The sequence below is a fragment of the Oreochromis niloticus genome, linkage group LG1 (assembly GCF_001858045.2).
Source record: "Oreochromis niloticus isolate F11D_XX linkage group LG1, O_niloticus_UMD_NMBU, whole genome shotgun sequence".
NCBI lineage: Eukaryota > Metazoa > Chordata > Actinopteri > Cichliformes > Cichlidae > Oreochromis > Oreochromis niloticus.
In genome coordinates this window covers 28,534,676-28,548,505 of record NC_031965.2, presented here as the reverse complement: position 1 = coordinate 28,548,505, position 13,830 = coordinate 28,534,676, and the positions used below count along the sequence as shown (strand labels likewise).

At 37.1% G+C, this 13,830-nt stretch overlaps 1 protein-coding gene across 4 annotated transcripts in view; it reads right to left on the bottom strand.

The window, feature by feature from the left end:
* Positions 1-7,963: 7,963 nt before the first annotated feature.
* Positions 7,964-13,830, bottom strand: part of trpm7 (transient receptor potential cation channel, subfamily M, member 7) — a 100,867-nt gene continuing 95,000 nt past the window's right edge. For all 4 annotated transcript variants that reach the window (XM_025907322.1, XM_025907323.1, XM_025907318.1 and 1 more), the window contains 6 exons: positions 12,666-12,949; positions 12,394-12,476; positions 10,745-10,950; positions 10,431-10,482; positions 10,016-10,122; positions 7,964-8,924 (listed from right to left, as the gene is read on the bottom strand). In XM_025907322.1, the coding sequence (XP_025763107.1) occupies positions 8,812-8,924; positions 10,016-10,122; positions 10,431-10,482; positions 10,745-10,950; positions 12,394-12,476; positions 12,666-12,949 (845 nt within the window). In that variant the 3' untranslated portion in view covers positions 7,964-8,811. The remainder of the gene's footprint in view (positions 8,925-10,015; positions 10,123-10,430; positions 10,483-10,744; positions 10,951-12,393; positions 12,477-12,665; positions 12,950-13,830) is intronic.

Sequence of the window (13,830 nt, the reverse complement as noted above, 5' to 3'; positions counted from 1 at the left end):
TGTAGTCTCTCTCACACACACACACACACACACAGTTGCATGTTTCTCCATTACAGCCATGACATATATGCAGTCGCACTGTTTGTGAAACAGAAAACCATGACCCTCTGATGTGGCTTTGTGCTTCCTGTTGATAGTTTTTTTTGGTCTTCCAGTGAACCCCGAGCATCCAAGCAGCTGCTTACAAATCCTCAGTTATTATCATGATCTGTTTATTTTATGGATTATAAGCTACAAAGATTACACAGATGGCGACCTCTACAAGTGCTCTGAAAGAAGACCAGACAGGGACATGGCTTTGCATTGTTTCAGCTGACTGATGTCTGATGTCCTTTAAAAGGTGGTGTCTGGTTATTCTTTCTGTGCATTAAATTTGTTTGTTTTTTCATAGATAAAATATAAATGATGGGCACTTCCTGTGTTACTGCACACAAAACAATCAATGCATACTATAAGAAAATAGCTGAAATAAGGTAAAATTGGAGAAAATAATGATATATTTTAGTTTATAATGTTGTATTTATCAGGAATTCATTAATGCCCTTTATTCAGTTGTAGTTTATTGTATGTCACCCTCACCCAGTTCCACCAAACACCAAATACTCCATCAAGGAAAATAGTTTCCAGCTAATACGCCTTTTTTGTTCCTGTTTTGAGAAATGCCTCAACAGGACATCGCTGTTGAATTTCTAAACTGTAGCAACAATAGCAACAATAGCAACAATAGCAAGTTGGAGTGGTTCAGTGACAATAGGAAACGCCACGTCAATCTGGTGTGTCATTGTGATGCATGTTTAATTAAAGAAAAACTTGTTACACAGCAGAGAGGCGAAGCTTTAGATTTAATCCTTTCGCACAGTGGAAAACAAAGACAACATTTAAAAAATGACAATAGTGAGACTTTACTTTGATAATGCTTCATTTCAGGGTTGAATGTGTATAATACAATAAGATTTTTAAAAAGTCATAAAATATTTAAATATATGGGTTTTTTTGGTTTGCTGTATCATATATAAACAAATATATCACATAACACAGCTTGTGTATATTTAGACTAATATCATTTATCATTTATCACATATGACAGTCAGCTGAGAAAGTTTTTCCTTTCATTGCAGTGACTGATAATATTATCCTGCGGATGACATCAGCCCGGGTACAGCTAGGCCTCTGCAGCCTTTTTAACAAACAACTTACCACTGAGTGGTGTGAAAATCGCTTCAGTCAAGCAAATCAGAGATTGAACAGTGATTTCTTTGTTTTTATTTCATTTTTGAAAAAAAGAGAGCTGCAAACATGAACAACAAAGCTAATGTGTTTGAAAAATATATTAAATACGTGTCACTAATTCAAAATCTGTCTAAAACCTTTAGATGACAGTGCACTCACCACGCAGGTCTATCAAAATAATAGTCCCATGTGCTTTTTTATATGTGGCAAAGTATAAAACATATACATGACATATCATTAAAATAAAATACCTGCTAGAAAAAAAAAAAAGTTCACGAAGTATCTCATGTTATCTCAGCTTCTTTAAAAATGTTACAATGGAAGGCTCACTAAATAAAAGAAAGATAAAAAAGAAAAACTATTCAACTCTTGAAACTTCTCTTGCTTATCAGGTAATGTTACAGTGTTTCTCAAACAGTGCGGCAGGGCACTATTGTGTGGCAAGGGTGGCCAGTTGAGAGGGGGAGGGGATAAACAGACAGTTTGTGGTAGCACTTAATAATAATGTCACACTATTAAGCATTATTAAGGTATTAGCAAGTGCTTAATTCATCATTTATGAAGCATTGCTCCTCCTTAGCATGCCATTTATAAATGCACATATATTATTATGACTGTGATTATTGTTAGCAGTGAAGTAGTAGCAGTGTTAGCTATACAAGGGTAACAGTAACAGATGGATAAACATTTCTGTATATAAATGACATACCACGGCAGATAATGCTATATAAATGATGAATTAAACACTTCTAATATCTCACCATGCTATATTAATGGTTAATAGTGTGACATTATTATAAAGTGCTGCTGAGGCTGCTAATGCTACAAATGCTAATCTGAAGCTTATTTTAAGTGAAATTCAGCTTAGATATGTCTTATTCTTAATGAATGTTAAACTGTTGTGAGATTTGTGGCACGCTAGAAAGAGGTTTGAGACCTACTGGATTAGGAGATGGATGTCACTCTCATGTCTGCACCATCACTGTGAAGCTGCAGCTAGCCGCTAGTTAGCTTAACCCATCTTTCATGTTTGTTTGTTTTTTCACACAATACACTATGGGGCACAAAACTGTGATGATCGGATCTTTGTGCACATTTCAAAGATGTGATAAAATGTGTGTTTTTTTCAGCTACACTTTTTCAGCTACACTTCAAAACTATTTAAAACTCAACTGCACTTCCTGTTTGCTTGACACATTTACTATATAGCGCTTCAGGAATATATGCAGAGCACCACAGACGACAGGAAGTGTGCAGAGACCACAGCAGCAGATCTGAATTAAAACAGTCTGCGAGTATTCGACAGTGTTCAAAAAACCATTTTGTAACAGCTGACGTGCAGCTCAGCGTTAAAACATGACACTCGTTTTCTCATAAATTGAAGTTTCTATTAAACAAGCATAATAATCAAGGGGCTACCCAAGGTGCTGTTCACCTGTGTGCGCTATCCTAAGGCAGGTACATATGAGTGACATCAGTCTCCTCATTCACAATTATTCTATTCAAGGCACAGAAACAATGTTTTTGTTTATCTAAAAAGGGAAAATCCAAATGATGAATGTAAACTAAACTTAGATAAGTTTATTAATAACCTGTGCTAGACAGACCTGATGAGAGCACATCTTCAGGCCAATGTCAGCTGAAAAGCTTCTCCAGTGGCATCGTGCACACACCACATGCAGTTTTTAGTGTGTGCATTCATAAACAGGAGCGCAGATCAGCAGTCAGGACCTCTGATGGGCTCCCATCAGCATCTCATCTGTGTGTGCATTCACAGCAAACAAGTTGTCTGATCTGTGACACTTTTAATTAACAAAATGTGTTAACGTCCCTTTCTTTGATGCTTATGTTAATTTCTTTGGATAGAGAACAAGGAAACACAAACAAATAAGAACATCAGTCTGTCAGTGCAAATACAGCTGGCGTTTCATCCTCCATCTCCTATTGGGTAGAGCATCTCTGTTTCCAGTTCTTTTTCGTTCCTTTCGTGTTTGGAACCATCGCTCTCACCTTCTCTGTCAGCTGGTTGAACACAAAGATATAAAGTTTGTAATCAACACATCCTGTTCTAGAAAGCAGGTTTAGTGAAAACTCTGAGTTTGTTAACCCTGATTATGGGAAAAAACTCTCGGTTTTCGGTTCCAGAAATAACCCCTGGGTCAGTTGCCACAGTAACAGAGTCTGTGACACTCGTCTGCTCACTTCAACAAAGCCTGAGTTTCTCTCTAAGCCCTCCCTTCCTGCAGATTACTGACACAGCTTCACTTCCTCATTCATACAGTCGACATCAAAGCTCACACAGCTGGGGGTTCATTTGTGACCCCAGTCGAGTATTTATAAGTGCAGCGCTACAGTTAATTTGTCAGCCTACTTTGCATTTTACAGAAGTTGTAAAGAAAAAAGAAGAAAGTTTATTTAGTTTAAATTTAGTTTCGCTTTAAGCACGTTTTTTAACCAAAGAGTCGGGAAAGTTGTGTTACTGCAGCTAACACATAATATACAAGTTGGGTCAATAAAATAAAAACAATATCACAGAACAAAACACACTGAAGAGGGAGTTCAGTTAACTCTTTGCCCCATAGAGACGACATCTGACGACCTCCCTGTACCCATGATGACGAGTTCTGACACCTCCGGAAATCTTAATAAAAGTGCGGTTTGATAATCATTCAGATAGTTTCCAAGGGCAGCTGCAAAGGCATACATCCTGCTTACTAACTTCTAATGCAATTCTATAAGCAGAAATATGACAGAAACTGCTCAGTTCAGGAAAAAAACTTAAAGGGTTACGTGCTGTAGGCTTTTAAAGGGGGAAGAGTTCAACAGAAACTACAAAGGGGTGAAGAATTCAAAAAGTCGAAACATAAATATGATAAAATAAGAAGCTATTAATTTGTTGTTAATCAAATTATTATAACGTATTATAAGTTTGCAGGCAGCAACAAATGGCCTCACTCAAAGTGCTTTATTACTGCAATACATAACTCATAACAATTTTAAAATCTACATTTTTAAAATAAGAAAAAAATATGAGGATTACAGAGATAAATGTGCATTTTGGGTTTTTTTTTTAATCTCTTTTAATAGAAAGAAGTCAAAACCATTTCAGAATCTCTCTCATATAGAAAGAAAGTAACATAAGTTTGATAAATGTGAACAGAACGAGGGATAAAATTAATATTGAGCAGAATGATAGTCGCTAAAAATATTTATATTTAAAGTGCATTGAGTGCGCAAGTAGAGTAGGATAGTGCTATTTACTATTGACCAAATTAGCTTCTTCAGTTGAGGTTTAACACATACAAGTTCACACCTCCACAAACACTGTAAACCCAGTTATCCAGTTATGCATTTGCTATTTGTTACAGTTAATTCCTTTTTTAACCAGTCTGTTATCAGCACGAGAACAGAGCAATCATTGTGGACTTGTTTTCATCTTAGAATATAATCTATAAACGACATCTTTCTGTGGATTGTGAGGCAGCTGTCAAGCGTTATCAAGTTACTCTGCACTCAAACATTTCATCACTTTAGCAATCACTTAATCTTTGTTAGGGGTTCGGTTAGAGGTTAGGTTAATGTCTCTGCTTAATGAAGACTTTTCCCCTTAATCAGACATAGACATGTAGAAACAAAGCTCTACTGCCTAAGTGAAAACACATCTTCTAGTTTCTGAAAATGTGCCTCATTATAACACGTGGCTAAAGCCTTCTGCACACATACATTTTGGTAAATGGAGCCTTTTCTACAAGTAGCTTTGGTTCACATCTAAACAGTGTTTTAGATTACGGAGCTTTTAAAAACCTTCAGAAACCATCTTTGTCTTTTTTATGAGGCCAAACGATGCTGTGCTGTTGTTTCTAGACGTCTGATTGGCCAACACTTCTATACAGTTAAGATTATATTGCTGCACTAATCAGTTTATAAAGGGATAAAATTGAATATCGAGCAGCATTGAGTTTAGCTTATTGGTTCCACCGTCCACAACAGTCCCAAGTTTCTCATGTGGCCCCTTGAGAAAATGAATTGTCCACTTCTGATCTAAACAGCACTTATCATTTATTGCATTTTAATGCGGACAGATATGTTTTTCAAAAAGAAAGCGCAAAATTCAAATTTTAAAAATGATTTGTGCGCAAGTCGCCTAAGACAAACACTAACCCAATTAATAACTAATGGTTTTGAAACAATTCTGATCTGCCTTGTCCTCATCTCAGGCTCATTCAATCCAGATTTCAGTGCCAAACTCAGAGTTTGTTTGATAAACCTGCTTTTGTAAACAGAGCCCAGGTACTTCCTTGTTAGAATGACAAACCAAAAGTTGGCTTGAAAACATGTGCCACTAAAAAAAAAAAGGAAGCTAATTTATGTGCATAAAAATCATTTGTTTGTTCAGCTTGAAGCAGAAGAAAACTCTACTTAGCTGGCTTTGTTGTTGAACAGGAGTAAAACGCACAGTGTTCAAATTAACATAAATTCATTTGAAAAAAAAAAAAGGGGACACTATAGTCTGAATAAGATGTAGATCTACATTTCACTAACCTCTTCATTATCAGGAAACTCTCCCGTCTTCAGCTTGGAGTAGATTAGCTCACCATTCACTGACACCTCAAAACTGTCTGCGATGGGGCGAGAAATTCACAAAAATGAAACTGTTCATATCATTTTACACACATTCTGTCAGCATGACTACCTGCTAAACTGCTTTTTTTGTGTGGGGGGGAGGATGCCACGGGGAAATACCACCAAAATACAGATCTGTGACATGTTTCATGGGTAGGTAGAAATAAGTAAATAATAAGAAAGAAAACTGTATTTATACACTTTTTTCCCAGCACGAAAATTAAAAAGCGACAGTGAAATATGCTTGTAATTGAAATGGCATGAGTGGATTTCCACAGACAATGCATGACATAAAGACCAGAGCAGCTTACCGTCTTCTCCTGTGAGTCCTGTTACTTTCACACCAGGAACCTGCCGGAGGAGACCAGCTAGATCCCGGTAGCGAAAAGCATAACTTCATCCTTTACTGTGCCACAAACCAACAATAAGGGAAGACACATCAACATCAACATTTACCACACCTTTAAGCTCTAGTTTGAAATACAGAAAAAATAAGCAACATAAATGATAAATTAAATGATGCATTTAAAAACAAAAATCATCTCAAAGTAAAGCTACATCTTAAAAGCATAATGAATAAGTAGAAGGAAAAGCAAGTGTGCTGATACAGTGTGCACAGAATACATTAGACTTACCAGTATTCAACAGTGACTGTGGCCATGGTTTGCAGCTGCTGAGATGTAAACTCAGTGCTCAGCTTCAAGAAGTGAAACGCCTAGTCACGATCACAGTCGACTATATTAGAAGCAAACCACACCCAGTGGGAGGGTGGATGACTTTTTTTTTTTTCTTTCTTTCTTTCTTTCATACAGTTTTCAAGTGACTCTCTGTCCTGTGATGACTGCAGCCACACCTGATGTCTGACTTGTGGGAATAAAGGTTCAGCTAAGAATGTAAAAAATGCAAATCTTCCAGTTATCTGGCATCAAAGTTCTCCTTTCAAGCATCAAATTATGGCACAGGTGAGGAGTCTTGTCAGTGTGACCAAAGGCAGCTCAACAGAGGTTTCTCTGTGTGCGGTCTTGATAACAAGCAGCCGCTTCTCACCTCAGGAATCTGTGAAAACAGCACAGCTACTGTTTCCTTCTGCAGAATGACAATCAAGTATTTCTATGCCTTTCATCTGCAGGCAGGGCTGCTGGTAGCTTCAGCGCACCGGCAATATTACAATTTAACCCACGTTGGTTAGATTTGCATGGCTGGAATATAACTAAATGTCAGGTGGCAGACTTTACCATGGGAGCAACTAATCACTTTCACTTTATCTAGAAAAGGTTACAAAACTGAATTTGGCTTGTTGTATTTCTTAGAGTAGAAATGTAGTTATGCCAGTAGCTCCAAACACTCACACATTCCCAGTTATTAGTTCAGGACAACTATTTCAGTATTCCACTCCTTTTGGTTATGTTTTATAGACACTTTCAGCTGTTTGTCCATTTTTTTGGCAACAAACTCCTTGATTCACACTATCAGTTACAATTTTAACAGGTGGGTACCTCACGATTCAGTGTCTCCGATACTATTATATACGAGTTTGAACAGTTTCCATAAGCTAACCTACCAGTGGCTAATAATTTCCAGCTTTTTATTAATATTTTACTACTCAGCCTTAGTTAACCACTACAGTTGGCTAACCTAAATCTTGTTAATAATTTTCAACTTTTAAGTTATAATTTTAACTATCGGTTTCACTTTTATTTTTTTCGTATTATTGATGACGATCAATTAATATAATCTGTAAATTAATTTTTGCTTTCTGGTTAAACTGTTACCTTTCTTTTTAGGTTTGATCATAAATGTTAAGGTTCGTTAAGGTCATTTCTCCATGCACCTGACTGGCCGTCACTAACGGTGATGCATTTAAAGTGCATTTTACCAAACCATCTGTCTTGTTTTTTTAGATCTGACACAGAAAAAGCACAAAATCCCCATGTTCATAATTATTTAGCTTATAATAACAATAATAATATCATAACTTAGAATAAAAAAAAAAAAGAGCAAAATATTGATGTGTACTTACTGTAAGAGCTGCAGGCAGGCAGAAACATAAGAGTTAGAATCTGAATAGAGACCACAAATGTTAACACAATGATTATTTTAAGACTTGGGCGATGTTGCTAAAACTTTAACATTTTATTTTTTTTAAATGATATCCAGTACAAAATGTATACAGTAATACCCTTATGTTTGTCACTTCCCCTGAATAAAATATTTTTATCTGTTCAGCTCATGCCAGGTAACAGTATCTATAAGATACACTAGACTGTAATTTGCTCATACAATAGTTGATGACAAAGATATAGCAATAGTACCTTTGTAACAATAAAAACTATCATCGATATTTTGCTGGACACACTTTCAATACAATAAAATTACATACATTGTTCTGTAAAAGTTGCATTGCAATCTGCCCATACTTTACAAGATCTTTATTCGTGTATATGTTTTCAATAACTAAGAGACAAAACGTTTGATACAAGTCTGTAAAAATGATCTGGTGGCAATCCGCCGTGTAGCAGTGACTCGGTTTCAGCAAGCGATCTCTTCTGAAGCTGCTGTAACAGATATACAATGCACTTAGATTTGTTCTTTTTTTTTCTTCTTTTTTTGGTAAAACAAGGCAACTTTTCAGACTTCTTAATAAATAAATCCTTTGCAATGACACTGTACCTGTTGATATATCCAGTTTACATATATATATATATATTCATAAAATTGTACAAAATATTTTAAAACCTTCTCCACACCCTTCCCAAGTATATACTAAAAAAAACAAACAAAAACAAAGAGTAAGATGGTTGATTTATGTTCACACAGCATTTTGGTGGGCGGGACAGAAAAACATGACACAGTCTGCATGCACTGGTTTCCACTGAAACATAGCTATTCCAGTTCATTGCACCTTCTTGCTCCTTGGCTATGACTATAATGAATCAGGTTAGTGTCTCCTCGCACGCATCACAGCATCAGCCTCATTGATTGGCGGGACTCTTTAACGCCACCCCCGGCGCTGGGAGGTTCTTCTTGTGGGAATGTCACCTTATCTGGTGTGTAGTCGTTCCTCTTCAGATCTGGTGAACATGAAAAATGGGAACAAAGTTAAAGTGTGGTCAATAAATCAGAATTCACGCAGGTTTGTGCAGTTCAAAAAGCTTCACAGATAAGTGGCAACCTAATAACGAAACATGTATGCAATAATGTAGAATACATTTTTTTTTTTAAAGTACAATTTTAATTGGCTTATAAGCAGAATAAGAGTACATAAAACACAGAAGAATTAAAAATCTATGGATACGTTAATGAAAATACATCTAGATAAAATAATAGACAGCTTCAACACAAAATAATAAAAAACTCTGCATGCAATTGTAAATAAAAACCCAAACTTTTTAAATGGGAATGTAAATAAATATTAATAATATTAATATTATCATCATCAGGTGTGAGGTTTTTTTTTTAAACAAGCATGAATCAGCGGCCAGTAAGCAGCCCCGTTTGTCACCAATTTTATTCTGTTGACGTTATAGCGCGACCAATGAAAGGATGTGTGCGCACAAATTGACGTGTGCGGTTTCACAGTAGTATCTTCCGTGGGCGGAGAGGTGATGTAAGGGTTGAAGGTTTGCATGTGCATTTGATTATGACTGGAACTTGTACCGGTATGTCTGATATGCGTTTGCTTTTTTGTTTATAACCCATTTAGTGTTACATATTCCTGCCCAGAGACTACAAATGGAAATATGCAAGAAGCTAAATGTGGAACAAAGCGTCTTTTTCTAATGTGAGAACAGCTGTTTTGTGAGATACTTTAGATATAACTACTGTTGTAGTGTGGTAGCCCCTGTGGTATTACTGATGACTGTGGGGCAGCAGAAGGTTGATGTACACCCTTTATGATTGCACTCATCCACCTTCCATAATCCACAATGTCTGGCCAGCAGAAAAAAAAACACTTTAGTATGTCTATAAAATCATGTATCACCTGGGCTTTGGATTTTTTCTTAGCATGTCCCACCTCAGAAGCAGATCAAGTTAAATCTTACTAAAATCCCCTGGTCTCCACCTGTAATGGCTCCAGGCCCCACTGTTTGCGACCCACTCATTTCATGTAAGATTAAAGTGAAAATTAATTTAACTAAAGCAACAATTAAATCTCTCTCACCAGGAAGTTTGAGTTTCCGACAGCAGGAGTTGCAGTGGTGTTTTGTACGGAAGTTTCTAATAGCATCGTCTCCCAGGTTTGCGGGTCCAAATATCATATCGTAAGATCTGCAGCAGGCACAGAGACATCATTTAGGACAAACTGACAGTAATGTTAAAACTGAATTAAATATGAAGACAGTATAATTTTAACTTTACCTATAGTCAATTCTTTGTAATATGTTGGGATATTTATAAATTAGATCCATTTTGTAATATACTGTACTATTTAACTTTAACTTGCTAGTTGCTGTTCTTACTGTCTTGGAGCAACTGTGACTGCATCATTTCCTCTGAGAAAAATAAAGTATTCTAATTCTGAAATCACATCACAGATTAAAAGGGCAACTGGTTTATGTGAGAAATGGAGCACTCACCCCTTCTCACCGCTCTTTATAACTGAAGGATCCGTCAGAATCTCCCCGACACCTACAGGAGGCACAAGATTTGTTTCACAGCTGACAGAGTAAAGAAGATGAGAACACCTCAGCTAATTGCTCACGTTTGTCAACTACAAGTATAGATGTCATCATTTCTAAACAAGCCCTTTGTCTTGAACTCCTTAACTGAAAGTGATGGATTCTATTGTTAAATAAATGAACTTGACAGTTTTTGAGGCATTGAAAGATGAGTTGTAGTTGTATTAGGTGGGACCCATCACATGTCCCGAGGGTGTGCGAAGACATTTTACCCTGCAAGTCGAGCACCAGTAGCTCTCCCCGGGTGTACTCGTAGGTCCAGTGGCTGAAGGCCAGCATGGTTTCCTCCAGGAGATTGGTGGGGACGATCTCATCACCGTTGTTGTTGTTGAACTTCCTGAACTCGCCGGTAATGCACTCCTCTATAGCGAACCACTGTCCAGCAGAGTGGCAATACAGCAAAAAGACCTCCAGGAACCTGAAAGCACATAGCAGGACAGGCTTCATTCAAAAGCAGTTTGAAGTTGTTGGAAAAGATGCAACAAAATATATCATGCATTAAGTTTTCATTATGGAGACTTGGTATTAGTTTAAAAATAAACTGCATTTAAAGTTAAGAAAAAGAAAAAAAAACCCAAACATTTCAAATGACAGAAAGTCTTTGGTGCTCCAGGAAACATTAGTTTGGCTTCTTAAAATGCAAATATTTGCACCAGAAATGTGGCAACTGCTTTGCATTTTAATTTGGAAAGCAGCCGAGCAAGGTGAACTGCAATAACACATGAAATATCAAGCTCACTAAATGGCTGGATCTCAAAGAGATGATATCAAAATACCACCAAATAACTGAATGATGTGACGCTGGTGACTGAACCCATAAAGTAAAGCAATATCTATGTTAAAAACATTTTAACAAAGACTTTTAGCCCTCATGGAGCACATCACATGAGAACAACAGGAGCACTGTACAAGAAAAAAACCTCAAACAGATCAAAAGACGCACACAAACTCTGCTCACTGCCAGTGCAAACGAAACTCTTCCTGTTTTGTGAAAGCACTGCACTAATTAATATAAGCTGATTTTTATTTTGAAGTGGTCTCAGGAAATACTGGCCTGGTTGCTGTTGCGATGACTCATCAGTGGTCATTTTTAGACATTGGTTTGAATTATTGTGACTGATGCGATGACCAGAATGATATCAGATTACACACATTGAGATGGAAAAAGAGGCCGACTGTGGCTTTAATGCTTTAATAAAAAAAACAAGAGTTTGTCCAGCTGACCAGAACTGTTAAAGCTGTAACAAGCTTAAAAAAAAAAAAAAAAAAAAAAAAAAAAAAAAAGGAAGTGAAATCTTTGACTTTTATGCTTTAAGTCCTGGAAAATGAGGCCTGCAAAACTGATACAGATGAATAGTAAACGAAGTGTTCATTTGCTTAACAAATAAAGGTATGTAGACTAGCCTGTAGTTCAGACTATGACAATAAATAAGAACACAGGATGACAATAATGGCTTTATCTAGCCACCATCTTCCAACAGGCTCTATTTTTATTATGTAGATGTACAGGGGTGTTTTTCAGTGGTTGTAACAGTGTAAATAAAAAATGTCACCATGACGCATGACAAACACGGCTCTTGAACAAGTTAATGTTTATGTCGCAGATGGAAAACTTGAACAAGCTTGTAGTCAAGGTCTGAAAAAATATTTGTATGGAAATATAATTAGATTTTTAAAGAACTGATACTAGTACCCACTGATGACACAGTGACAGACATGCTCATCAAAGTAGATGTAGGATGTTGTACACCCTAGTGAATGACTGACAGAAATAAGAGAAATGGTAGGATATGAAAAATAAAGCCTGAAAGTGGTTCTGTACTTTATGGCTGAATGGGATTTCTGTGTCAGGCACACTTACCTCGGTGAATAGGGGATTGTCTTCGGCCTGATTTGGTTGAAAGCAAATGTCAGTTTCTGAGCAGCTCGTTGTTGTTGAATTTCCTGCAGTGACACAAAGCAGCACTGGATGAAGGGCTTCAAATAACCTTTATAACGCAACGTTACACAAAGCAGTGCATGTGAGGGTTGCCAACAGGGATAAACGAATAAAGATGTTAAAATACTGCCATAAATGACATTATTTTGCTAACACCAACATGCCAGAGTAATCCACAGGTCAAAATATTTTACCCTGAGACAAAGATGGAGCACGGTGTCCTCCTTGTAGATACTCTGCCATGTTCGGACCACCTCAGGAAGGAAGGATTTGACTATATACAGGTGTCCTGGTTTCAGGATGTCGTACTCTGACCAGGTACAGAGCACCTTGAGGGCCCGTCTGAGTCCTCCGCCCATCTCCTCCTTGCTGAGAAACTCTATTTTTGCACAGAGGCCCCGCTGAGCCCAGGAAGACATGCTGTTGTTGATCGTGTTCGGGGAGCTCTCCTCCAGACGGTAAACGGTCACCGGCTCCCCTGAAGGAACACAGAGCAGCAGGTGATGATTACACCTCACGCTGTCACAACCTTAAAATAAACAGTAGCTTTTAAATCTCATTCGTGCAGGCGTGTTGGTCTAATAGTGACAAGCGCTTGTTTCGACAGATTTGATTCAATGTCTCTTTAACTACGGTAGCTGCGGGTCGAGCAGCTAGTTATGCTCTATGCTCATTTTTCCTAATTGCCTAATTGTTTGGGTTTTTACCATAATATTTGTGGGTTTTTACCTAAAGCATCTTGAGGCAAATCTTTTCGTAAATGGCATAATTTCCATTAATGCAAAGAAAAATAAACAAATAAAAAGTACAACTTTAACCGGTTAGGAATTACAGCCATTTTACTATAAAGGTCCAATTTTCAGAAGCTCAAACATCATTGGACAAACTAACATATTCTGACTGTACACGTGTAAAATGTACAAGCCGCTGCTCTCACTTTGTTTCACAATTGTTGGTCTGGAGTCTGAAAGTAGTACTCTTGCTCCATGTCAATGCACTTTATTTATTTTCTGGGGGCATCTGGTGCATATTTGCATATGATCCAAATGTTTTGTCTTTATTATCACTACAATCTTTGCTACCACTTTTATAGATTTTCACATGGATAAATAAGGGATGTATATTTGTTACACATTTCTCTTCCCTGCTCTGTATTTGAATACTTTAAGTCACTTTTCGATTGATTATTCTTGGGACATTTATATCAAAGAAGGCAAACAAACAATGTCTTTGGGCTGGACTTTAACTGAAGTCAGCGCAGTTACAAGATGCATCCTCATCAGGGACTTATTAAACTTATTCTACTGAATGAGTGGGTTTTTTCCAACTTATGTTTTGGAAAATTGGCACAGAGCTTCT